Source organism: Aulonocara sp. 'chitande type north' Nkhata Bay, linkage group LG15 (genome assembly GCF_057382095.1).
Source record: "Aulonocara sp. 'chitande type north' Nkhata Bay isolate Kocher_YH1m ecotype deep benthic linkage group LG15, A_spYH_male_GT1.1, whole genome shotgun sequence".
NCBI lineage: Eukaryota > Metazoa > Chordata > Actinopteri > Cichliformes > Cichlidae > Aulonocara > Aulonocara sp. 'chitande type north' Nkhata Bay.
In genome coordinates, this window is record NC_141358.1 from 26,390,584 (window position 1) to 26,417,426 (window position 26,843).

A 26,843-nucleotide genomic window follows, 5' to 3' on the forward strand; every position below is an offset into this window, starting at 1 on the left:
TGAAATCTGCATCTTTATAGTAGGACCAGATGGAGCCTGCTATTAGCTCAGCGCTGTAAAGATCCTCCAACACTGAAGGAAAACCCTCGAAGCCTGCAGACGGTGCTCTGTGGTCGTCTCTGAGCCGCCCCTCGGGGAGGACCCATTTCTTCAAAAGGAGGCAGCAGCTCTCGGCTTCTTCTACTATTAGTCTCATTTAGCTAACCATCACAAAGAGCAGCAACACAACTCAACAGCGTAGGTCTTTTAATCTGCTGCCGGTGACTGAATAACGACTCCAAACACCCGCTCCAAAGGGCTGCAGACCAACCACAGGTTCATGTCCGCTCACAGGTTCGAGGACACGTCTAAATATTGACCACAAATCTACAGCGAAGAAAATGAGGAATAATTCACGGCTCGGTAACAGCAGAGTAAAAATAAGACCACAACTTCCTGCAAGTAGGAAGATGATTGCTTTGATTTTTTTCATATTAGTAGCAACACTCTACTCATTTTCAATCCTGTGCTGATCAGACAGGTCTCCTGGTGGGACTGATGATGTCACTCTCAGCTCATTTATAGATGCAGGCAGATAGTAATGAAAATGATTCTGCATCGATGAGTCCAACTCGTCCTCAACACGTCTTCCTACAGGACTGGATTGTCGGAAGCGCTGCAGCTGGTTGGGTTCTGGTGATACTTTCATTTTTCCATTTTGCAGGTAAAAAAACGATGTCACTGTGTAGAGGACCTGTGATGTCTGCTGATTTGTCATGGTTAACTATTATTGTAGGCAGATTTCATAGAATTACCAATACTGACTCCATCTTGTTGCTACAGTGACACACCAAGACGACAAAAACTGAGTGGTTGGAGATCTTTAGCGGCTACAAGACTACGAGTTCGTCCGTGCTCAGGTAAAATGATTCAGGGCCTGTAGCAGTCAGCAGCCACTTTCTCAACTGTGACTGCAGCACTAAGGAAAGTAGCTTCCTGTGATGAAGCAGACACATTCAAGTTTGAGACGTCTGGGTTAAAGCGGTGCCCAACACAATTTAATTTGACATAGAGCATCTGTGGTAAAGCAGATCGTGTTGCAAAGCCACAACTGCTGAGAAGGGTTCGTCCTGAAGACTGAACCAGTGTTTGATTCTGGTCAGTCTCTCCTTTCTGAGAAATCCTCCTGAGGACTCGCTGAGGCTGTTATGGATGGGTTTCCTGTGTCATGTGGCCACACATGGTTTCACTTTGCTTCACAACGATGTTTTCTGCAGAGTCCAAAGGAACCAGCCGGGGACGGTCAGAGGTGAGGCGTCCCAGCTTATCGTCAAAACTTCAGCATGTCTACCTATACTAATCTCTGAGTTATGTCCAGCTTAACCTGTCACAGTTAAATGTTCATGTCTCCACAACCTTTTCTCTGGAAATTAGAAGTGAAAACTTTTAGAGCCACAGAGTTGGCGCAGGGAGGATGCCTTGGTGGACAAATGGGAGAATACATCTTTAAGCCAGGGGTGAGGAACTCAAGGGCTGGTGTCCTTGATCCAACACAGCTGATTTAAATGGCTAAATTACCTCCTCAACGGTTGTCTCCATTCAGGGGTAGCATGCTTCGATGGCCGCATTTGTAGGCATTTACATCACAGCGATGCGACGAAGGCTGTCCAAATTTGAGGAGGCAACAAATGCATCTTTCATTTCCCCAGATGTGAAAGATGGGTCAGGTGTATCCTTTGGGCCAGCCATATCCCAGGATTCATTGCGGGTCATACAGGAGAATTTTTCTCATAACAATTGCTGTCGAAGCGGGAGTTAATGCGGGAGAGGAATGCACTTTTCAATGTAAGTATAAGAAAGTCTGGTGGTACAAAAGTCACATTTTAGTAGCAGTTGTGTTGTTAGGCTTTGGCATTTGCTTATGGTTATTGTGTAATTAAAATAATCTTCGTAAAAATTGCGCGTAAACTAGCTTGTATGGTGGGTCCTGCAGTTTTTCATGTATTGCCACTTACATACAGCTAATTTTTATTTATTTTATTTATTTTATTTTTTCAAATTAACCTTTTGGTGATGAGTTTTAGGGAACAAAGACCAAATGGCTCAGTTTATTAAAATGAGAGGAGAAAATCATCACCTCTTCACTGGGGTGAAGAATTTGGCCACTGTGGCATTGGAGGTACATGAATAAATCAATTTACACATCATATTCATATGAGTACAGTTTTATTAACCCTCATGCTGTACAGAACCTGTGATGTCCAGATTTCACAGCTCTTGTGTTCTGCTGTGAAAACTTTTGGATTTACAGATTAACATAGTTGCCATGGTTTTTTGTCTTCTCTTATTTTTTGAGTGTGATCAGGGCAGTTCTGGAGAAGCTGGACCTGCAGGGGAAAGTCACCCCTTTGCAGGCCAGAAAGAAATGGGAAATCTTAAAGAAAAATACAAAGTATGTATGCGTGTTATCAAGAAGATAATTCTTAAGAACGCACATTAATAAATGTGCAATTACTAAGAGTCGTTGTGTTGTTTTTATTTGTCTACTGTCTTTTTTGATTTCCTCTGCCTTTAGGATTGCAAGTATCCAGGCGCAGGAGAGGGAGTCAGTGGGAAGCTCACTGTTGGTACTTGGCACTGGAGTGTCTTCATGAATGTGATAGGTGATAGGACAAAGGCTTTCCATTAGGCCTCCTGTCCTAATTTCAGCAGTGGGTGACCAAAACGAAAGTGATGAGGAAGTGAGTCAGCCACCCACAACAAGGAGAAAGAGGAAAAGACACAGGGATGATGAGCTGCTAGACCTCATCAGAAAGGACATGAGGCAGCAAAGAGAGGCTGAGGAGAGGAGAGCGCAAGAGAGCAGGGAAAGGATGGACAGACTGTTTTCAATTCTTGAAAGATTCGTTCCAAAATGAGTTATGCATGAAGAAATGTATTTATTTGAATATATTCGTTATGTTGTTATATGTGTTGCATTAGTTTAACTTTTGTGTTATCAATAATTTGATTAAAACAAACAGTAATTGTCACTGAACTCATTTTATTTGCAGGTATTTTTAACATGTATGAACATAACATGAAATTTCAAATGGATATGTATTTAATGAGAATAAAGTAAATAACAATAAAACAAGAACATTTATAATACATCAACAAAAATCAGGCCTGGGATCCTCCCAGTTAAAAAAAAAAAAACAAACAAAAAAAAAACGTCCAGGACTGGGACACTCAGGTTAATCCTGCGGTACAAGGGTCTGGTAGGTAAAGGAAAGGGTGGAGAACAATTTCATTCAGGTGTGTTGACCCAGGGTGATATCTAAAACCTGCAGGACACTGACCCTTGAGGCCTGGAGTTCCCCACCCCTGCTTTAAGCAGACGCTGTTTTGATTTCTGTTTCAAACGGTCTGATTTACCCACAGCTGCTCCAGAACCTGAATCTTCTTTATAACAGGAAGAGTTCCTCTATGTCAACATAAACCTGCCTTAGCCGCTTCCTCTAAGATTTATTAGAGAGGCCTCCTGTATGTTAGATCACTAAAGCTGGAGGACCGATTGTTTTACTTTACTTACTCCACGAATAAAGATTGTCACTGGAAGAGAAGAGTGAGTTTTGTTTTAGACGGGGAGACAGGGTGAGAGATGAAAGTACGCTTTAATCATCAGACATAAATGCACTTCTCTATCAAACTAATCATCATTCTGATAAAACACTGAGTCACTGAGTTTTTTCTTTAATGGTAAAAATTGAAGGTGAAGTTCCTCAAACCTGAAAAGTCTTAAATGCCGAGATCGTTATTGTTTCAGCATGTTGTTGATTATTATGAAGATTCGAAAAGAATCAGACCTGTGATCAGTGCATCCTCCTCATTCCTTGTTCATATGTCTTCATCTGCTTTTTTAAATCTCTCTGTATTGAAGCATTGCTGCTTCTATATTTGGAAGACAAACAGACTGAAGCCTGAAAGACTCGTTTTTAACTTTTCATGCCGATTCCAGTCACTGTACTTCTTGTTCTGTCCTCTGTCATAAAAGTGCTTTTATTCTTCTGGTGGATCTGCCAGGAACAAACTGTTTCCTTTTTATTAATATTATATAAGCCTGCTCCTTTTTCACGGTTTTTTCTCTCTGTCTCTTTGCTCTCAGAAAACTTTCTTACTTCATTAAACGGCAGCATGAGTTTGTGAGCCCGAAGCTGATGTTTTCATAAGAGGGCTCCACTTTGAAAGCTGTGAGTCGCTGTTGTAGATATTTGTCGACGTGAGACCTCCAGGACTGAAACGTAAAGCCAGTAGGGCCAGATGGGTGTGCTGCAGTTCCTCTAATGTCCACCTGAGGCGCCCTCCAGACTCCCAGCTTCATGGCAGAAATATCTGAGAACATTTTTTTTTTAAACTCACCTGTTTTGATCCTGTTAAAGCTTTAAATTTGGGCCTGACAGGTGTTTGTGCCTTTTACACCTTCAGCTTCCGCCGACCTTTGGAACAAAGTCTAGTACCAACACAGGTAAAGTGTACGCTTGTGCAGCAGGAACTACAGCATGAAAACGTTTTACCAGAGCTAAAGACCACTGAGACTCAAACTGTGTGAAAAATCTGTGGTATGAACTCGAGTTCGGAGCACGTTTAAGAGAACATTTTAGAAAGAGTGGGCAGAGCAGATGGAGTTCTTTGACTCATGTGGGTCCAGTTTGGTTCAGTGAGGATGCAGCTGGGAGCAGGACAGGGCGGTTACCTGCTGCTGCGTCAGGCGTCATCATGTCTGTGCGCCGACTCCATCAGACGCGTTTCCTGGCCCTCAGGGATCTCCTCCCTCAGGAGTTTTTCCAGCAGAATGCAAATCCGTGCAGCTCCCGAACTTCTTATCAGGCAGGAAGTTCGTCTTGATTGACATTTAGAGGCAAATGAGATGCAGCGTGCAGCTCTTTGTTTCCACTCATCTGCACGCGCTCCTTGTCCTCCCTTGACCAAGAACATTCTGACCACTGAAGGGCGAGTAATCACAATGCATGCTGGTAATGAGCAGCATTTATCTGCAAGTCATTAACGAATAAGTGAAAATGCAGAAATGAACGCTGTGTCGTCTGCTTGCTCAGTTCGCCCTCTGTGATCTCATATGGACCCAAGAGCAAAAAAAAAAAAACTATGCGCCTGGCTGTTTGGAGCACAAACTCTAACCTCATCACCGAAACATTGGTTTAAAATGAGCGGTCAGCTCTGAAATTGATGCGTGGCTGGAAATGACATCAAGCAGAATTAAAATACTTTAAAAGTTGTCAGGAACAAAGAAATAGATGGAACTGAGCTAGCCAACACTGAGGGAACATCTACACACACACAGCCCTGAAGCTCACAGGCAGGATGAGGCTCCTGTTACCATGGCACTGATGATCAGCTGAGTCTCAGGGGTCAGAGGTCACCTGTTTGTGTAACAGACAGATTTCTTATTTTTATTTTCTCATGTTGTTGTCATGTGTGAACCACCTGTGGATGACGCGCGCGCGCAGTGTGTTTTTCACAATAAAAGCCTGATGGTCTCCTCTGTACTTTATTTTCCAGGATCTGCTCCAGCAGGTGAGACCTGCGGGTGGGGCCGTGCTCAGTGTGACAGCTGATTGTTCTGTTTGTTCTGTCAGACAGCTTTTATTTTGATGGTTTGTGCGGAAGATTAATCGTATAAATTCCAGCCTGAGCTGAAGTAAAAGCCCGTGCTTGTGTTTTTCCTCAGCTGAAACGTCTTCGCGCTCCTTCGCCGGGCAGTCCGGGTCAGGAAAGCGAGTCACCCCTCGCTCTCCCCGCCTCTCTCTCTGCATCGCCCTCCCTCTCACTCTCTAAACTTTGGAGACTTTTGCGCGTCCTGGGCGCATTCTGGATTTGCTGATTTGGAGTCTGAAAACTTTCAGCGCGAGAAAAAACTGGAAAGCAGAGAAAGAAAAAGGGAAAGAGGAAAAAAGGGAGAAAAGAAAGAGGAGGAAAGAAGACCTTCCCTCGGACACCGGACAGGGAGAATGATCCTGCGGGGGGACCAGCTGCCGCTCCAGTGAAACATGTAAGTCACAAAGTGTGAGGCTGTTTCAGCTGCAGACTCGTGTAGGATGGGTTTGCTGTCTGGTGTTTGCTCTGAAAGCTTCTCAGAGACTCACTTTGAGTGTTTCTGTGTTTTTGCCTCCCGGTTGTGAGACATCCACAGAGTGGATCCACAGCAGCCTCCGTGGAGAGGCTCCTGGTTAGCTGAGTCTTCAGCTCTGATGGACGCGCCGTTAATGAGGAAAATCATGTGTGCTTTTCTTTGAGCTGAGTTCTCCTGTGGAAAATGAGCAGATCTGTTTCCATGATGCTGCTGACTGCAGATGTGTGCACATGTTTATGGTGATAGAGACGGAGTGCGCGCGGGAGCGGGTCAGTGTGTGTAGAAAGCGCACAGACTCCTCTGGGTTCTTTTCTTTTGTCTTTTGTCTGAAACCCTGAGTTCAGACTACACAGGCCTAATATATCAGAGCTCTTCAGGTCTAGCACGTAACTTGAGTCCTGTGAGGAACAAGACGTGATGTTTGAAACATGTAAAAACTGTGCGAGCACAGCTGGGACAGTCCCGGGTTTAAACCTTGGCTTAAACAGTTAAAACACCTCGATTATACTTCAACTAGTTCAATTCTTAGATCGATCATTATAAACTGGACTAAGATCTTGTTTAGGAATCAGAAAATCTCGGACTGTGAACAGAGTCCCATGGAAAAGTGTAGAAACGTGACTGGAACCAAAACGGAAACTTTGTTTTTCTTTAATAAAACTGCTTTTAAATTACCACAGTTTATAAAAGATTAGTCTGTGAAGAGTCTTTGATTACTTTGTGGACTTTTTTGTATTGTGTGGAGTGAAATAAGCACCCGTGCTTCATATGTGCAGGTGTGCGTGTGAGTCTGACAGCGCACACGTTATGAAAGCAAAACGCACCAAAAGACCCTGGAGGCACCGTGTAGAAAGTTTCTGTTTGCCGGTGTTGTGCCAAAAAGTGATTGTCTGCCAAAAAGTGATTTCCAGTGTTTCTGTGTATTTTTTATGTGTAATATCTTTACGTATGTTCGTAAATAGACTTCGGTGAACAGGGGATACAAAGGGGTTACATAAAGAATTAAAAAATTATCTGTTTTTTAAGTATCTTTACAACTTGTACTTACATTATAACCAATCCGGTCCTTTATCCCCACTTAAAATATTTTTACAGAACTATTGTAATATTTGCTGCCATTTCTGCTGTCCTGTTGGGCAACTTACTCTTACAAAATACATTTTTAATGTTAATGAGATTTTTTTTACTGCATAAATAAAGGTTATATAAAAGTCGCTGCCAAAAACTGATTGCGGCTTGTATCTTGCTACACGAATGTTGTTTGTGGCTCAAGATGACTTTATGTCATCCATAAGGGATGCATTTGACATATGTTTAACATATTATAGCCCAACAAGTTACTTATAGCACTTTAAATATGAGCAATCGCTTTTTGGCAAATACCGGGAATCACTTTTTGGCAGACAATCACTTTTTGGCACAACACCGGCTCAGTCAGTGAAGTAGTTTGTTTTTCAGATGATGCTGTCTGTCCATGCAGCTTATCCCAGCTCCCAGTCCACCTGGACAGGTCACCAGTCTGTGGCAGGGCTAACGCAGAGAGACCCGAGGGGCATTTACAGTCAGTGGGTATCCCAACCCCACAGAAAGGCCCCGGGCTGGATTTGAACCCAGAGAGGCGAGCATGGTGACCGCTGCATCAGCATGCTGTTGGTGTGGGTCATGTTTGTGTGTCACAGCATGACAGGAGCTGTGGAGGCTTTGTGCCTTAGTAACGTGTTTCATTGTGAAGATGGGACGGCGGTGACTCCAGAACCAATCAGTGATGTTCGAGGAAATGAAAGATGCATCCTCACAGGTCCTCAGAGCCTCCGCAGTCCCCTGCAGGGAGAGGATTCCTCTTTATCGAGTTCTGACTTTATCAAAGAGCGTCTTGTTTAGGGTCTTGTTTACTGCCAGGTGTTACGCAACCTGCGAAGGCGATACGGCCAAAAACACACCAAGGGTCCCAGAAGGTGAAGCGCCGAACAGGCCGCCTTTAAACGGAGGCGCGAGATGACGTCAAATGACATTCTGATGACGGGAAGTGTGTGTCTGTGTGTGAGGTGAAGTTACCAATCCTCCAGGTGTACTGAGGAGCCCTGATACATGTACATATTAAAATGAAAGTTATGTTCAAACAGAATGAAATCCAGACGGCGGCGATAAGCGAGAACGAGCTCGCGGTCAGGCGTAGCAGAGAGGAATGTGCTTTAATTAAGCTAAAGGGGAAGATCTGATCTCTCCACCTGCACCGTGAGTCTGAGCCTGGTGACATTTGGTAGGATAAGAAAGAGGCGCTCGCCTCGTTTCCCCTTTTCGTCGTGAAACGGGCGCACAAACTTTTACAAACTAAGCATTGTGATTTATATAATAAAAGTGAAAATGAGTGAGTGGAACAGTAAAGTCACAGGGAAGGTGTTTAACGAGGTCCCAGGTGAGACTGGGAGGCTTGTTTTCCGACAGACTTCTTTGTGCAGGAAGAGGTGTCGCCCCCTGCTGGTCATGAGAAAGAATACAGGTTTAAGTCGCTTCCTTTTTTAAACCCTAGAAACTGCTATATGCACACATGCATTAAAAAACAGGAAAAAATAAATCCCTGTGATGAGTACTTGTGTCAGTGGACCGAGTCAAAGACGGATTCGGCACTGAAGGCTAATTTCATTTAAAATGTTATGCTGGTGCCTAATAAATCATAATGAGCTGTTTACACCGAGTTATGAAGATGAGCTCATCATGTGTGAAATTCATTTGGACATCTTAAAACTCTTCCACTTCCAAAAACATGTTTTTATGCCTTCCAGTAATTAACAACAGTCATAATGTCAAAAAAGGGCTCCATGCTGTGAATGAGCAGCGTAGGTTTTTTTTAGCTGTCCACACTAAGTGCTGTGATTGTGCTTAAAATACAACAGCAGAATCAGTCACCAGCATGGAGCCCCCTGAGGATCAGCACCGAGCTGACAGATCTTTGGAACATTTAGTGTGCTTTAGGCCCTATTTTTGGTTTTGCGGCACATTTCCATTGCATCTGTACGTGTTTGCATAAAGCAGAGAGACATCACTGCAGTGCAGCTGATCAAACAGCGCAGCTTCCAGGAGCGAGCAGAGACCAAAGCGGAGCTAAAAGCAAAGGGAATATCAGACACGCCATGTTGTTGTCCGTTTACTAAAAATCTCATGATGATTTTGAATATCAGTGACCTCAAGGTCAGAGGTCAAGTTTTCTGAATATCCTATGAATGCCATTATTAAAGAGTGAAGCATATTGGTTGAATATGATGGAAACTACACAAAGAAAATGAAGCAGTAAATTCTGAGAGTTAAGAGCTACCCATTTTTGTTGTAAATAAAATAAATAAATAAATATGTCATCGCTGGATTAAAAACTGCTAAACATGTCACCCTGGTCACCCCGTGGTTCCTTCACAGGTATCGTCCACCTGTTGTTGTCACACTTGTGTTGCACAGCCTGAATTGTGTGTCCTCTGGTCCGTGCTGCTGTTGGTGCGTTTAGCTTCGCCTCTGCCGTCTTCACAGCAGACAAAGAGCGTCTGTGTCAGAAATAACGGCTCCACATTGGAGGGCATTGTTTCCGGTCAGCGCGTTGCATCTGCGCTTGCGGGCAGCGCTGATGTTTTCGGCAGCTCTTCCTTTTCACAGTCATCTCTGCTGTGGTCATTTCCCTTTTGCTTCAGGCTAAAATTTCAGCCAATTGGAGTTCAAAATATGCAAAGCGTCATCACTCAGAGGCGTCATGCTCTTGTTCTGCTGGAGGACTGCGTTTAAGTGCGTCTCAGTGTGCGTCGTCCTCTCCATGCAGGCTGGTCAGACGGACACAACAATGGGCCATAAATCAAGCGTCAGGCAGCTCTAGCTGATCTTCTGTACACATGTTTGAGGAGGGCAGTTAGAGCAGTTTCTCACAATAAATTAGATTTACAACCGTGTGCGTGACAAGAACTTGGCTGCAGTGTTGAAAGGACAGGTTCCTGTGTGGGCTTCAGACCTCCACCAAGTTTGAAGAATTGTTAATATTGGGATACTGCAGCGAGACGAGTGCTGCTATGGAGATTTAATCCTGAATGACTTTGTTCTCCACCCCCAAAGCCGACAGAATAGAAAACAAGTGCGCCTGTTTAACAGACTGATTACACATGCACGACACAGAAATCTGAGCGCCACGCCAACGCAGAAGAATAAAGAGCACAAATATCTTAGATTAACATCTCTAGAATATAATACACTCATCTACAGAGTCAAACAGTTTGTCCCTGTTTACCTTCTCTTACTTCATAAGAGAATCCATACTTCTTTCTCTGACTTACAGAAAGGTCTTCACACAGATCCAGACTTTGTCTTACATGATGTCTGAAAGGTGTTTGGGTCTCAGAGGAGTGTTTTTAAGGACTGCATACCCCACAACAGCACCCCTGCAGCCCTAAACTGGATAAGAGGTTAATTAAAAGGATGAAGGCTTGCCCACTGGCATGCTTATGTGGCAGTTAGAGATGGATAATTTCATGCTAGTGAAGTTTTTGCACACCTGAGTCACATTCAAGCCTTTTCTATCCTGTTTTCAGGATTTTAGAATCAGAATCAGAATCAGAATGGGTTTATTGCCAGATGTTGAGGTTTACAACATTAGGAAATTGCTGCGGTGTTTCAGTGCAAACAATAAGAATTAAAGTGCTATGTAGAAAGAAAGATATGTGCATGAGATATACATGAGATATATACATGAGAATAAGAATTATGAGTGCTACGTAGAAAGATATATACATGAGTGCAGGTGGTGATCAGTGCCAGACATGAAATGATGCAGTGACACAGCGTAGGGTCATGTGTTAGTGGCGGGGACAGTCATGTGGTTATTGTTCATGTGTCCAACAGCAGAGGGGAAGAAACTGTTCTTGTGGCGAGAGGTTCTGGTGCGAATGGACCGGAGCCTCCTGCCTGAGGGGAGCAGGTCAAACAGACTGTGTCCAGGGTGAGAAGGGTCAGCTGAGATCCGAGCTGCACGCCGCAATGTCCTGGAGGTGTACAGGTCCTGCAAAGATGGGAGTCTGCAGCCAATCACCTTCTCAGCAGAGCGCACAACACGCTGCAGTCTCTGTTTGTCCCTGATAGTGGCTCCAGCGTACCACACGGTGATGGAGGAGGTGAGGATGGACTCGATGATTGCGGTGTAGAATTGCATCATCGTCCGTGTTGGCAGGTTGAATTTCTTCAGCTGCCTCAGGAAGTACATCCTCTGCTGGGCTTTCTTGATGACGGAGGTGATGGTGGGCTCCCACTTCAGGTCCTGGGTGATGGTGGTACCCAGGAAGCGGAATGAGTCCACAGAGGTGATGGGGGTGTCAGTCAGGATGATGGGGGGGAGTGGGGCTGTGTGCTTCCTGAAGTCCACAATAATCTCCACTGTCTTCTGGGCATTCAGCACCAGGTTGTTGTGGCTGCACCAGGACACCAGACGTTCAACCTCCCTCCTGTAGGCAGACTCATCCCCGTCAGAGATGAGCCCAATGACGGTGGTGTCATCTGCGAACTTGATTAGCTTGACAGACTGGTGGGTGGAGGTGCAGCAGTTGGTGTACAGGGAGAAGAGCAGAGGAGAAAGAACACAGCCCTGAGGGGAGCCGGTGCTGATGGTCCGGGAGTCCGAGACATTCTTCCCCAGCCTCACGTGCTGCTTCCTGTCCGTCAGGAAGTCAGTGATCCACCGGCAGATGGGATCAGGCACATTCATCTGGGAAAGCTTGCCTCGGAGATGGTCTGGAAGGATGGTGTTGAAGGCAGAGCTGAAGTCCACAAACAGGATCCTGGCGTAGGTTCCTGGGGAGTCCAGATGCTGCAGGATGAAGTGTAGGGCCATGTTGATGGCGTCGTCTACAGACCTGTTGGCTCTATATGCAAACTGCAGGGGGTCCAGGAGGGGGGCCGTGAGGGTCTTGAGATGGGAGAGAACTTAATCAGAATCAATAATGTCGTCAGTATCGATGACATCCCCATCACTCTCCATCCGGAGGCGCAATTCTATTTTCAACTCACGTGTCCATAATACAGAGTAACTCTCTGCTCAGCTTTAAAAACTGTAAAACACATAGAGGCGGGGCTTCAGCCGTAAGCTTTCAGCAGTGTAGTTTCCTGCTGTTGATCTACGCTGATGATGGTGAAGTATTTTTTCTCAGAGTTCGGTGTTTTCTGTCTTAGCTACTATAACATAAAACTGAACTGCAACCCTACTGAATTAGGTCTGTTAAAGTTGTTGCAGGATGCAGCTTCTGGTGATGGTGTGCAATGCAGTAGTTGACGCAGCAGCAGTGGGGAGACTGGTCTCTTACACATATTTACATTTAAACATCAGCCCTTTCCGGCATGTAACCGAGCAGATTTTGGAAGCTGAGCCTCTCTCTAGGCTTCAGCGACAGCAGGTAAAAGACACAGTTTATTTTGTGTTTTTAGTGACTGCACTGATTTAGTGATGACATAAAGGCAAATTCTTCAGTAATGCATCTGTGGTAGGGTCCAATCAGGAAGCAGTTGACACCGTTGGTTTGTTAATTAGACCAGAAAGAGAAGTTAAACAGCAACAAGATAAGAAATACAAAGAATGAGGTGACGCTGACAGAAAATGTTCAGCGTGATGTCGGAAAGTTTTCTTTGATTCTTGTGTGTCAAACATGAGCAGTTTGAGTAAAATGTAGTTGGTTGTAATTAATAGAAATCAATTTTAATGAAAAACATCTGTCAGGCTTGTTTTCTCACTCATGTCCAGGTTATTAACCTTCAATGTAAATGAACTTGAGGGTGAGTCACAAAGGTGTTCCTGCTTGTGCAGAGGGGTTGGGCAGAGAAGGTTTGTGTTGCCGAGTCATGTCAGAGCTCCTTTTCCTGCAGTGAAAGGTGATTTTCTCAGTTGTTCTGCAGTGAAACCCTCAGAATAACCTCTGGGCCACAGAATGCCTGGCTTGAAACAGGGGTTTGCAGGCTGCCATCCAGCGCTGCAGACACATGAATCGCCGCCTTTATGTGGTCATGTCTACCGCCTTGCTCGCTGACCTCGCTCTTCTTATCATTCACTCCCATTTCCACAGCGGAGATGGAGCTGGGAGGAGGAGGACCGAGAAAACAAGACGCATGACTTGACAAAGAGGCGAGTTTTCTTTAATGTCAGGAGCTGCATGAATTTGCAGCACTGGACACAACAAAGCTGAACAATGAAATTAAAATCGAGCTCTGTTCTCTCTGCTCTAAATATTTATGATGCAGGAACTGTTCCCAGTAGTAGGACGGCCAAGTTTGCATCAAATGATGAAAAAAATTCTAATTAAAAGTTCCCAGAGACCGAAATGTTTCTGCTCGTCTTTTTGCTTTCTCTACCTTGTACAATTTTCATTTCTTCCTAGTGTGTTGAATAATTCACTGGTTTGATCTGCGGAGACAGAGGAAGTGTGCAGCTGCCATGTAAAGTTGTTCAAACACACCGCTGAGGCCATCTGCTGCCTCGCACATAGAGACGTGACTTTGTTTCAGCATGAGGACTTAGCAGTTTAAGCTCAGACAGGGTGACGACGAGAAAACTTTGCTGCGTTAAACCGTTGAATATTCACTGAATGTGTAGCTTCGGCAAAGTCCACAGCTCAGGTCCACATTATTCTGGACCTTTGGAAACATCAACGGCCAAATTTGTCGTGAGAAAAAATTTGTCTTTGGTTGTGCACAGACAGACGAGGAAACTTTGAAGTAGCTGGGATCAACCATGTGATCGAGGCTTTTCACAGCGTACTCTTTCTGGATTCGCACAGGGATGGATATCAATACCAAAGTCCTAATCAGTTCAGTCACAGAGTGAATGAAGTGCCGTGCAGGCTTCATATATTTCTGATCATCAAGCTGTTCTAGAGACCATGCTAGGTTTGCTAGCCACATGTTGGTCTTCGCCAAAATGACCACACAGTACAAAGTGTGTGTGCCATTATCATTAAATATGCTAACCTTCTTCACTTCTACCTCCTGGATCGGTGCAGATGTGGCAGTACTGCCTGAGTGAAGTTCAGGAGGATGCTGGCTACATGTGCCGTCATGGCAAGCATATATAGGAGTGCGGTGGGTGTATCTTGGGCGGCTTTGGCCTCTTCAAGGAATTCACCAATCACTGGCAGATACATGCAGTATCAATAGAAACACAAGGACTCGCTCCCACACAGCTCTGGTCTTAACATCATGGAGTTGGTAGGAAAACACAAGGACCTGGGGGCCATACCTTTCTTAAGTGTTTTTGATAAATATGAGCCACAAAAAGATCCCAGCAGTCCCAGCCGTTAAGTGTCCAATGGGTTAATGAACAGCTGAGAGAACAACCTGAAGGCTGTTGTGGAGATGCCGTGGTTTCTTCTGAAACTTAAAGACATTCGGAATTTTTAAGCTGTGAACAACTTTTCTCGGTCTTCGGGTCATTTTTGCTGTGATTCATAGTTTAGTATTACGTGATCTTATAACTCAGTAACCATGAAAGAGGAGCCGAGTTTATGCTCTTGCTCAGTTTTTAGCACAGCTGTCACTTCTCTGCATTTTACAGTCTCCTGACAACAGAGACAACAAAATACAATCAAATCAACTCAGCCAGAGTCATGAGGGACCGTCCGAGACACCGAAAACAACCTTTAGATTCACTTCACTGCGTTAAGCACATAGTGCACAGATGATGTCACTTCCTTCCTTGAAACTGCTGTAATTTCATGTTTTCTGTCATCTGCCACTTGGCCCTCTGTCTGCTGAGCCCAGGTGCATTAAAAGTTATTCAAGTTATTCAAAAAAACAGCAGTAGGATATTTTGGTAGATCGTAAACAAAAATAAACAAATAAATACATATTAATATACATATTAATAATGAGAGTAGTTAATTATCAGCCTTCTTAATAATTAATAATAATTGATTAAGTGAGGAATTATCCAGAGAAACTTCATTAGCAGTGATTCAAGCAAACCTGGAGTTGGATATGTGGAAGGAGCAGATTATAAGATCCTGCTTTTAATAAGCAGACTGTCTGTGTGATGCTGCGGGTATTTATTACTATTTATAATTTATACACAGGCGACAAACAAAACCTCCACAAACCCACTGTGTGTGTCTGTGGAAAATAACTGGAAAGGACTTTGGTAGAAAACCTTTGTGACTATGGTTTCAGCATCCTGCACTGCTGTGTGTGTATACATGTGTGTGTGTGTACGTGTGTGTGTGTTACCAACAGCGATTATGGGGATCAAAATCCTGGTTTGAAGGCATTTTTGAGACTCAAAATGTGGTTTCAGTGGCAGGGTTACAGTTTGGTTAGGGTTAGGCATTCATTTTTCATGGTTAGGATTAGGGTAAGGGGCTAGGGAAAGCGTTATGTCAATTAGATACCCCCACCCGATGTGTGTGTGTGTGTGTGTGTGTGTGTGTGAGTACTGTAAACATTCGTTTCAACTGCAGGAAGAGACTAAATCAGGAAGAGACGAGCTGGGTCTCCACATCGCTGTTCCTCCCAGAGGCCTTTGAGATTTGGATCACTGGATGGTTAACCCTGATAAAGTATAGATGACAGCCTCGCTCGACCTTTTGGTTTCATCTGTGCTGAGATAAAAGTGTCCCGACCTCACAGCCGTCAGGAAAATAAGAGGTGTCAGATGGCTGACAGTGGATGTGTGTGTTTGTGTGTGTGTGATAGATTGGCAGGATCCAGCTGATGGGTGAATAAAACATGAAACAAAGGTGTGCTGACGCTGTGCCTGGAACATCTTCCTGAATGTGGCTGACTAGTTTGGATCCCTGTGTGGGACTGAAATACTCCCAAACGGACACATTCAGATGTGTTATTGGACTTTTTTTTAATTTGGAGACTTTCCACAGTTTTTCATTAAGTTGCAAATCAAGTGACTCTTTGATTATATTAAATTTGATTTTGAATAATGTTATGCTGCAAAGAATGCCACAGAGAGCAAGCCTAGAGTATGGGTACCTGACTGAAGATATGTAATATAAACAGTTTAACCCACTGATGTCGGCTTTATTTAAACATTTCCTTGAAGGATAGAAGTCAGTCCTGTTGGGATAACTACCTTCAGTCTTCTCATGAACTCTCACTCCTCTATAACACCTCCGACCCGTTGGGGCGTGGACGTCAGCTGATGCTTTTGTTCTGTGTGTTGTCGATGGGGTCTCCATAGGTCGGGCTTGTTCCTGTGCCCTCTGTGACCCTTAATAGGTCCTGAGCCATTGTTGCGGAAAACTTAATGAATGAACTGAGATAAGATTTGAATTTGCTTTAAAGCTGCTTCACTTTGCTGAAGTGAAACTCTTTGATACAACAAGTCCTCTCATTAGCTTCTCTCTGCATTGGAGCAGTTTGATTGGTTCCCCGGGGGTGTGATTGTCTGACACGCAAACACATGTGATCTGCAGTCACTCGTTTATTCACAGGTCTCTCGTCAGTTTCAGGGCTGCAGGACACATTTGAATGTGACTGGTGAGAAGCATTTGAAGCTCCTTTTTTGTCATGAAATTATCCATAGTTATGTTGAATTAGGAATTACTGAGACACAGTAAATCTGCATCAGGTCAAGTTGCACTCCACCCACTCTAGAGCGAAATGGAAGGCTCTTTGTTCCCGCTGATGCTTTTCTGTTGCTCGGACTGAAAAATGACAGCAAATAAGTTGAAAATGGTTCAGAGAGCAAATGAATCATAAAATGTGGAGTTTTCATCCAAGAAAAACAGGATTCATGTTCAGAATATGAAAAAGTCGGAATGCACTATGCTGAAAATTTCCTTCTTCGTCTGCTTTTCCAGGGAGACCTTTAGAGGTGAAGGCGGAGGAGGAAGAGGAGGAAGGTGGAGACTTCGTCACGTTGTCCCGGTGGTTCTGCTGTGGATGACCCTGCACAGACACGGTAGGACTCGATGGTTTTAACTCTGCCTGAATGGGAAAATCCAGGACAAATAGATCTTACTTTTATTTATTCACTGAAGCAGGAAAGCCGTGCTGCCCTCACAGCTGTCACACTGACAGGAAAAAAAAATCACACATATTCTAATAAATAAACCTTCAACCCCTAAACCGCGAGCAGGAATAAAACCGTAATCATCTGAATACTGAAGACACTCCAACTGCAGTGTGTGTTCAGGCAGTAGTTGGAGTTACTGGGTTACTTCCTGATGACATGTTTTTAGTGATGTTTGCTGTGTTATTGGGCAGCGTGGATATTTTGAAGAGTTCACCACTGCAGCCACAGCAGCACCCACATGGAGAACATGACAAATACGTTCACTCGCACTTTAAAACACAAGGAAAACGCCTGCAGGTCACCTCTGCAGGAGAGGCTCAGGAACAGGCATCAGTGTTCTCAGTTACAGAGCGATGCCGTCTGATGACAAAACACGAAACCATCATGAAAATTGAATTTATTTGTTTGTGTATGTGAATGCAAACATCACCTCTTTGAGTTACGGTCAGCTCGACTTTGGAGCTAACATACGAGGAAGTGTAAAAATCATCGGGTCCATCTGAGAGTTGAGCTGCAGTCCTTGGTGCGAGGGGCAAAACGACCCAGAAGGCTGTATTTTTCTTTTTACTATTTGAAAGTAGAAAACCTCACAGCGTGAACACAGATACAATATATAAAACTTCATGCTTGTGTCAACCTGGGAAAAGAAAGAAAAAGGTAGGGGGAAGGATTAGATCCAGGATTTTGATAAACACAGAGCTAGTGCAGGGAGGATGGGCTTCATGTCACGATGTTGGTTTCAGGTACAGAATCAATTAACAGTAAACAAACCTTTATTCAGGTGACCCAATAGTCCAAAGGGGCTGTGGATACACTAGGCATGAACAGGCACACCAGCAACCTGAGGCTTTAAAGCAGGGGTGGGGAACTCCAGGCCTCAAGGGCCAGTGTCCTGCAGGTTTTAGATATTACCCTGGGTCAACACACCTGAAATAAATGATTTGTTCATTACCAGGCCTCATTACTTTGGTTGTGTCCGAATTCAGGGGAAGGATGCTTAAAATGCCATATTTGGAGGCAATGACGTCACAGCAACGCGACGAAGGCTGTCCGAATTCAAAGAGTACTCAAAATGTGGCGACAAATGCGTCTTACTTTTCCACAAATTTTAAGGATGGGTCCGATGTATCCTTCGTGTCCTACCATATCCCAGGATTCATTGCTGGTCATAGAGGAGATTTGTTTCTGATAACGACGGGGGTCGAAGCGGGAGCAGAAAACACTTTCAAATGTAAGTATATGAAAATCTGGTTGTACAAAAGTTAAATTGTTATAGCAGTTGTGTTGTTAAGCTTTGGGCATCTGCATAGACTTTTTTTTTTTTTTTTTTTATTTAAATAACCGTAAACCAGCTTGTATGGTGGGTCCCGCAGTTTTTCATGTATTGCCGCTTACATACAGCTAATTTAGATTTTTTTTAAATTGGTGACATGTTATGGGGAACAAAGACCAAACGACTTAATTTATTAAAATGAGGAGAAAACGATCACCTCTTCACTGGGGTGAAGAATTGGGCCGCTATGGCGTGGAGGTACAAGAATAAATCAATTTACACATCATATTCATATGAATACGGTCCTATTAACCCTCATGCTGTCCTATTACCCCACAGCAGCGGTCCCCAACCTTTTTTGCGCCACAGACTGGTTTATGTCAGACACGGAGCCTTTAAGGTGTCGCGGATAAATACAACCACATAAAATGGTCCAACCAAGACAAAAACTGTGGTATCTTGTAAATATAATAATAAACGTGAATGCACTGTGTAATTGTGTAACTTTATTAGCAGCGTTCTCCTGAAAATGCAGAGGCTGAGGAGAGGAGAGCAGGGAGAGGATGGACAGACTGTTTTCACTTCTAGAAAGATTAGTTCCAAAATGAGTTATGCATTAAGAAATTAATTTATTTGGATATATTTGTTACATTGTTATATGTGTTGCATTAGTGTAGAGGTTTTATGTTATTAATAAATTAATTAATTAAAACAGTAATTGTCACTGAACTCAATTTGATTTACAGGTATTTGTAACATGTATGAACATAATGCTAACTTTGAACAATAGTACTTGGATATTTATTTGATAGCAATAAAGTAAATAACAAAAAGCTTTAAACAAGAATTAAACAACAGTTTTAAAGATGAAAAAACAATATTTTCAGTTGTTCACACAGGATTAATCTGAGTGACCTGTTCCTGGACGGTTTCTTTCACAACTGTAATAGATTACAGGAAGTCTCTGGCAGTGTTGCTGAATCTGCCCGAGCAAGATCAGACATGGATGGGGTGCTGCAACTGAGACCCGCAGTTTGTCTTTTCTGGTCTGCGAGTGGAGAATCACACAGGGTGGTCTGCAAAGAGAGCTTTAGGATGCTTCCTCCTACTGTCCACTGCATTGTCCATCCACAGGGTTTGCAGGCTGGCTCACTCGTGGCTGCCACACCACTAAGATGTTTTCAAAAACATGCAAGCAGGAGATGGTGGATGCTAAATTATTAGTATAATACTTGTAACTCTGTAGCAGACAACAGTTTGATAAAGTGCTATGTAAAAGAAACCAAAGATTAGATTCTATAAGTTTCAAAGACCTTTGGTTTATATATTTTATACAATACAGTACATGTGTATGAATGACTGGTGTTGTGCCAAAAAATGATAGTCTGCCAAAAACTGATTGCTCGTATTTAAACTGCTATGAATAACATGTTGGTCTATAATACGTGAAACACATGTCAAATGTATCCCTCGTGAATGATATCAAGTCACCTTGAGCCACAAACAACATTCCTGTAACAAGGTAGAAGCTGCAATCAGTTGTTGGCAGACTTTTAAATATCCTTTATTTATCCAGTTCAAAAAAAAATGTTGTTGACATTGAAAATTTTTTTTTTATGAGTAATCTGATCAAGTGGACAGCAGACAGCGCAACAAATATATCAACAGCTCTGTAAACATACTTTAAGTGGACAAAAAAGATCAGATTGGTTATAATGTCGGTACAATAACACAGAGTTATAAAGACACTTGAAAAACAGGTCATTTTTAAATTATATAACCGCTTTGTGAACCCTGTTCACCGAAGTCTATTTACCAACATACATAAAGATATTACACACGGAAACATTGGAAATCAGTTTTGGCAGGCACTTTTTGGCACAACACCGGCAATGATTCAATTATCCATGTAATTAGCTGAGTAATTCCTAAATGTGTGTAGATTAAAGGAAATTATTTTACCTGCATATGTTTGTCTCTGTTGAGCCTAAGCTACAAAACGTGCCGGCGACGACGATAAGGTTTTTCTAGCTCCTCGAGAATTACAAATGTACAAAAAAAACGGAGCGACATTTCTGGGTCCATTTTAAAGTTTTCGAGTTGTGGCGCTAGTGACCATAAAAACACGGAAGTAAGGGCAGACTTGAAGGCTAAAAGGCTGTCCACAGCCCATCTGTTATGTTGCATACTCATTGTTTGTTCAATAAAGTTTCTATGGAGAAAAAAGGGGGCTGTCCACAGCTGCTCACTTCCTGACTACCTGTCCATCTAAGGACACTACCTTGTGACGTAGGTAGGTAGTGTCCTTATGAGCATCCTTCCCCTAAATTCGGACACAGCATTCAAGACATGTTGAGGAGTAATTTAGCCATTTAAATCAGCTGTGTTGGATCAAACGCACATCTAAAACCTCCAGGCCCTTGAGGCCTGGAGTTCCCCATCGCTGCTTTAAAGCATACAGGAGGCAATAAGGGAACAGGAAACACAGCTGAAAGTAATCATAGATAATGAAATAAAACTGGTAAATCATAACAAGAAAACAGCAAACACACAGAAAAGGAGAAACTAAAGCTCAAGGAATCAAAATGAAGCTGCACCTACAGATTATTTCAATCTCATTATGTTCATCAGTAGCACGTCGCTGCAACCATAGAGAACCTCCCTGAGACCGAAACCGCTGCTGAAACACGAAAGTGTGGCAGTGAAGACTGTTTGATGTCATTAAGGTGCTCACAGGTGTAGAACACAAACATGGATCTTTGTGTGTGTTTTGACCACCCTTCCTCCAGTTGACACCGGAATCATTCAGTGTTTGTGGAGGACTTCCTGAACGCTCGCAGCTGTGAGGGCAACGCAGCACAAAATTCTTCCTCTGACACAGCAAAACGATAAAAGGCCCTCAGCAGCCGTCAGAGCGACTGCACAATGATTAAATGTCAGAGTTTCAGAGCGGAGTAAAGTCTGCTTTCACTCTCAGTCTCATTTTGTTCACTCGTTGAATCTTTGGAGTGAACATGAATGTGAAGTTTTTCCTTGATTAAAGCTGCTCGCTCTGTGATAATTGCTTTAATTACAATGAATCTGTGCTTCTAATGACATGAAATCATCCATTAAATGTCATTTTCAGATGTTTGTGTGATTATTTTAATTAAACATGGGGCTTGCTTGCATTTCCTTTCCCTGTGAAAATGCCTTTTATTGTGAAAGGCTCGTGGACATGACCGTTTTGTGTTTCTTTGCTTTGTTCATGTTCTCTTTGTGTTCAGCTGCTGTTGGGAAAAGACGCTGCGTTTTTGAGGGAGTGCTCATGCTCTACGTTCCTCTGAATAAAGAAATGAGCCACGTGTAAAAGATTCTTTCGAAGCTTAAACTATGGGAAAACCGGCATTCCCAGGGATGCAGCGTTTTCATCTGACAGCAGTGATCTTTCATTTTGTCTCTTCTTCTCCCCGAGTTTCCATCGTTTGCGTCCCGCTTCATCCCACTTTGTTTTTTCATATTTTCCATGTCTGTGTTGGAGCATGCCTCCTCTTCTTCATGCTTCCATTAACGAGAACCACCCGCCATGTTCCTGAAGCCTGCAGTCAGATATCTTTTCCATCTGGTTTATTTTTTATTCCGTGGAGAGCATGTCAGCAGCGATCATGCTCTGATGCTTTCATTCATTCATTCCCATGAGGTCAGAAATTCATCCTCTCACATCCATGCATGTCTTTCTGTCGCAGGCATTACTCTAACACCTACAGACGTCTTTTTGTTTTTTACTTTAACCTACCCAATGTTTGTGAGTGGTGTGAGGGAGGTTTGGTTCCTGGAATCAGTTTCACGTTCGATTTGGAGCCAAATTAGACAACACTGGGCCAGAAACCTGTTCTGAAGCCTAACAGAGTTTAAAAAGTTTCGTTTTATAGATTAAAGCCGCTGTGTTTAATGATGTGTGTTTAGTGATTAGTTTGGTTATTTTTCCATGGTTTTATGGTTCTGTTTAAAAACAGAGGAGCGCTCTGGAAAGGTTTTTTTTGGTGTTTTGTACTCTGATTCAATCCTCTGTTTGTCAACACTTTCCTGTAATCCAGTTATGTTTTCCTCTGATTGTTCAGCTTTTGGCCAATGAACTAATCAAACATTTGTTGGTTGTTTGCTTCGTTTGTATCTTTCTGGTTACTTCATTTGTTCAGAGGATCAGTTTGATTGAAACTTGGTTTGTTAGTGTATTTTCTTTTTCTCCTCACTGTATGGCTTTTTTCAGAGCTTGTGTCTGAATGAAGGTGTAGTGGGTGGTGCCCACAGACTCATCTGTGCAGGTTTGGGCTCTGTCAGCCCGACTCTGCTGTTTTTATTATTTTTATTTTATTTCCATTGGAAATGTTGACAGAAGGTTACCTCAGCAGAAATGAAAGTTGTTTATGTTCATCAGTGTGGCTTGCATTAGAGCACTGTACCTGGACGTAGTTCTATAACGGCGTGTAAACTGAGTCGAGAGAAAGGATTTTCTTTGTTTTTCTACAGCATTAAATTACATGGATTAATTTTCATTTAAAGAGATATTTCATGTTCACGAGTCAAAATAAGCACAAGTGGCCGCAACCGCTGGGTCTCCTCAGAAACGTGCACCCAGTACAGACTGCATACAGTCATTGCAAGCTTATTATCAAGGGTTTGACAAACATGCACGCTCAAACTACTCTGACAGCGCCGGCTCTGGGTGCCAGTGGCATCGGATGGGACCAAAGTTTGGCCAAATTCTTGCACGGCAGCCGTGGGAAAAGTGGGGCATCCACAGACTTTTGGCCATGTGAGTGTTTTTCTTAGATTTCAGTGTTCAAGGAGAAATGCAGGAGTGGAGGACCGAGAGCAGGGAACTGCTGGCTGTCCATGTTTTCCATGTTTCTGCCAATAACACTCATTAAACTGAAAAATTCAAACTCCAAGTGAGAGAGAGACAGAGGGACGGATGATCGAGAGAGAAAAGCGAGGGGCGAGCAAGAGGAAAGAGGTGAAGGGGGGGGGGGAGAGAGTACGTTTAATGCATTTTCCATACCTCATCAGCAGCTGCAAGCCAAACCGCGAGGTTCACACACACTCGTAAAGTTCCCAGCAGTCCTAAACCACAGCACACACACACACATGTGCACAGGGGTTAGCGGTGGTCGCTGTTCTTCTGGTGACAAACACATAACCGACATGTGTGTGCTGCTGCTGACCGGCTGATAAACTGCAGCTCTGAACCAATCACACAGGAAGCTGTAAATATTAGAGAACGAGCGAGGGGGAGAGAGAGAGAGAGAGAGAGACCTTTGGTCTGACAGCAGCGTGGGGCCTTCTCCTCTCTGACACGTCAGTCCGTTAAGGGTCACATGCCAATCTGTTTAAAGTTGCTGTGCCCTCCAAACACAAGCTAACGCTGTAGCTGTGGGTCTGGTGAGGTTCCAGTAAATGTATTCTGCTGTTTGTTCTGAAGCTCTGAAGTTTCCACACACTCAGCAGAGCGCAAGTCTTCCGAGTGCTGCACCACAGTACAACTATTGTTGCAGAACCAAAGTATTGCACTGACTGAAAATGATGCAACGTATCAGCTTCACGGAGCAACTCCCATCAGGACGTTGCTCTTACCAATTATCTCCCCATTTCTTACTGATAAACACGAAGCCTGAGTGAAATGCACAGGCTGACAGACAGTGCTGAGTTGTTTTTATCTGATGACGTGAACATGGGGCTTTATCGAGATGGAACCAGAAGCTGTAGAAATGTGCTTTCTGTCACTTGCCAGAACTAAAAGCAGCACGCCTTCCTAGCTGCTCAGCTCGGTCACTGACCTGACAGCGGAGCATCTACACTCGACCTTACAAACACAACTCTGACTGTGATTCCAGTTCCCAGATCTCACAGTATGACCACAACGTTTGACAACATAATGCTCAGACTTCCTGAGTTGCTGGTGATTTGTTTCAAACCATCCATTTTCTACTGCCTGTCTGGATTTGAGTTGTGGGGGCAGCCATCTAAGATAAGCACAGACTTCCCTGATCCTGAAATCTTCCTCCAGCTTATCTGGGGGAGCACGGTCATTTCCAGTCTTGCAGAGAGATGGAATCTGTCCAGCGAGTCCCGCGTCTGCTCCCAGCATGACATGCCTGAATCACCTAAACTAATTCCTAAACTATCCATCCATCCATCCATCCATCCATCCATTTATTGTATTTTGCTTATCCAATTCAGGGATGTGGAGGGCTGGAGCCCATACCGTAGGGCGAGAGGCGTACACCCTGGACAGGTCGCCAGGCTGCTGCAAGGCTAACACACAGAGACAGACAACCTTTCATACTCACGAAATAAAATCCAGTTTTTAAAAAAAAAATCTGGTCCTGTTTTAATGATTAGTCAGCAAAATATGTAAAAAACTTGTTCTTTGAAGTGAGGAGTGTGCTCTGATATTGGAGCTTTCATCTTAAAAAAAAGAGTTTCAAGTCTCATGAAGTCCAAAAAGTTTTTCAAAATATGATTAATTAATAGTTCATTTCCCACAAACATGCCTTTTGTTTCTTCTGTTTTCTTTTTCTTAACGTTTCCGTGCGTTCCAGCATCCTGCTGGCATCTGAACAACGTTTAAAATCTTTTCCACCCTGACCAGAATTTCTTTTTCCTTCCTGCCGCTGACTCGCTGTGATTAGTTTTTGTCCTGTCTGGGCTCGGAACGTTATCAGGGATCAGCAGCCGCAAATTGTTAATGTCACCCTCCACCAACACTGCTAATTAATCATAATTATGGTGTACTGAATTTTTTAGACAGTAAGGAAATGATTTCAAGCCTGGGCGCCTAATGGCTGCCTACTGCTTCACAGTGTGAATGGATTAAATGCAGAGAGGAATTTCCCCACGGGGGATCAATTAAGTATACATTATTATTATTAACCCTTGGAGGCTCTTAAGGACATTTATTGTCTTTTGAATTTTTAGTTTTAAACCATTTTCACTGTGTTGAGTGGATTAAAGCCAAATTTGTCAAAGAATTTTTTTTTTACTTTTTTTGTTTAATTGTGGTGTAAATTCATTAAATTAGCCTAAAATGGCTAAGCTACAGCAATGCATCCACCTTTATCCCTTTGGACAAAAATTGTCCCATTGAAACCCATTATAAACGCTATTTTTCACGCCAGAAAAAATACGGTCAAAGGGAAAGTCAGGTCTCCAGCTTAGGTTTTGTTTTGGACTACAGGGCCCTGTTTCAGGAAGCCGGTTTAGAAAACTCAGAGTGAAAAACGATACGCAGGGTTGAGTAACCCCGAACTGTCCAACTCGGAATATTCGGTTTCAGAAAGGCTGATAACAAGTAGTTCAGTCAACGCGGAGTTGCTTTAACCCCAAGTGAAGCGCGCGGACGAGGATACATAAAGCCCTGATCAGTGGAGCACAGATTAAGCGAGTCACCATGGAGACGGAGGGAAAGAAGGCGCGGTCAATGTATTTCACAGCGCTTGAGGCCGAAATTCTGATGGCAGCATATGCCGATAACACGCAAATTCCGCGGAAAAAAGTAACACAGCCACAGCTGCGAAAGAAAGGGAGCATGCATGGCAAAACATAGCCGACAGAGTCAATGCGTGAGTGTTAATATAAACATTGATCTAGGGATTTCCACCCATTTAACACGTTATTTTATCATATGTTATTTTATTTGTTATTTTATACATTTTATTTTGTGATGTGATGTGAGCGCAGGTGCAACCCAACAGGCCCCAAACGTTCCTGGCAGCAAGTAAAAATTAAATATAAAAATATAGTCCAAACAGGTAAGGTGTAATTGTATTATGAGCCATAGTGCTTGGTCTGTTTGTCCGATGTAAATCAATTGCAGTTAGAGGCTACATTAATTTTCTTTCTGTAAGCACTTATTGAAATTATCTGAGCACATTACAAGTACATATTTGCTTACTCTGTATGCTCAAATGTGGCCCGTTATAGCCAACAGAAAAAAAGCGGAGGCCCGAAAAACAGGTGGGGGTCCTCCACCACCACCACTCACAGAGGCTGAGCAGTTGGCCCTCAGCCAAAACAGTGGGCGCCCTGTGGCCGAAGGCATCTCTGCGGGGACATCCTCTGAGTCAATAACCCTGCAAGACACAAGTGCCTACATAGGGGGTAAATTCAAAATAATACATGATGTGCATACATCCTTTCTTCACAGTCACCTTTGCAGTGCGACTCATTCATTTGATAAACTCTTTACCATAATGGATTATTTTGTAGTGAAGTTATTTTCCGACTGATTTTGCCTTCCCTCAGTCTTGGTTGTCTTTGAGAGCATAATGACAATGAAGTGTAAGGTGCTTGGTATGTTTGTTAATTGCCATTTGGTCCCTTGTAAGTTATAAGTGACCTGTATAAACCTCATATTCTATCAGTTGATGGTGGTGGTGTACTGCATCTGGTGC

At 43.3% G+C, this 26,843-nt stretch overlaps 1 protein-coding gene across 3 annotated transcripts in view; it reads left to right on the forward strand.

Annotated features, from left to right (window-relative positions):
• The first annotated feature begins 5,803 nt into the window (after positions 1-5,803).
• adgrg6 (adhesion G protein-coupled receptor G6) overlaps positions 5,804-26,843 on the forward strand; it is a 100,055-nt gene continuing 79,015 nt past the window's right edge. For all 3 annotated transcript variants that reach the window (XM_086265244.1, XM_086265245.1, XM_086265246.1), the window contains exons 1-2: positions 5,804-6,028; positions 16,924-17,024. In XM_086265244.1, coding sequence (XP_086121370.1) covers positions 6,027-6,028; positions 16,924-17,024 — 103 coding nt within the window. In that variant the 5' untranslated portion in view covers positions 5,804-6,026. The remainder of the gene's footprint in view (positions 6,029-16,923; positions 17,025-26,843) is intronic.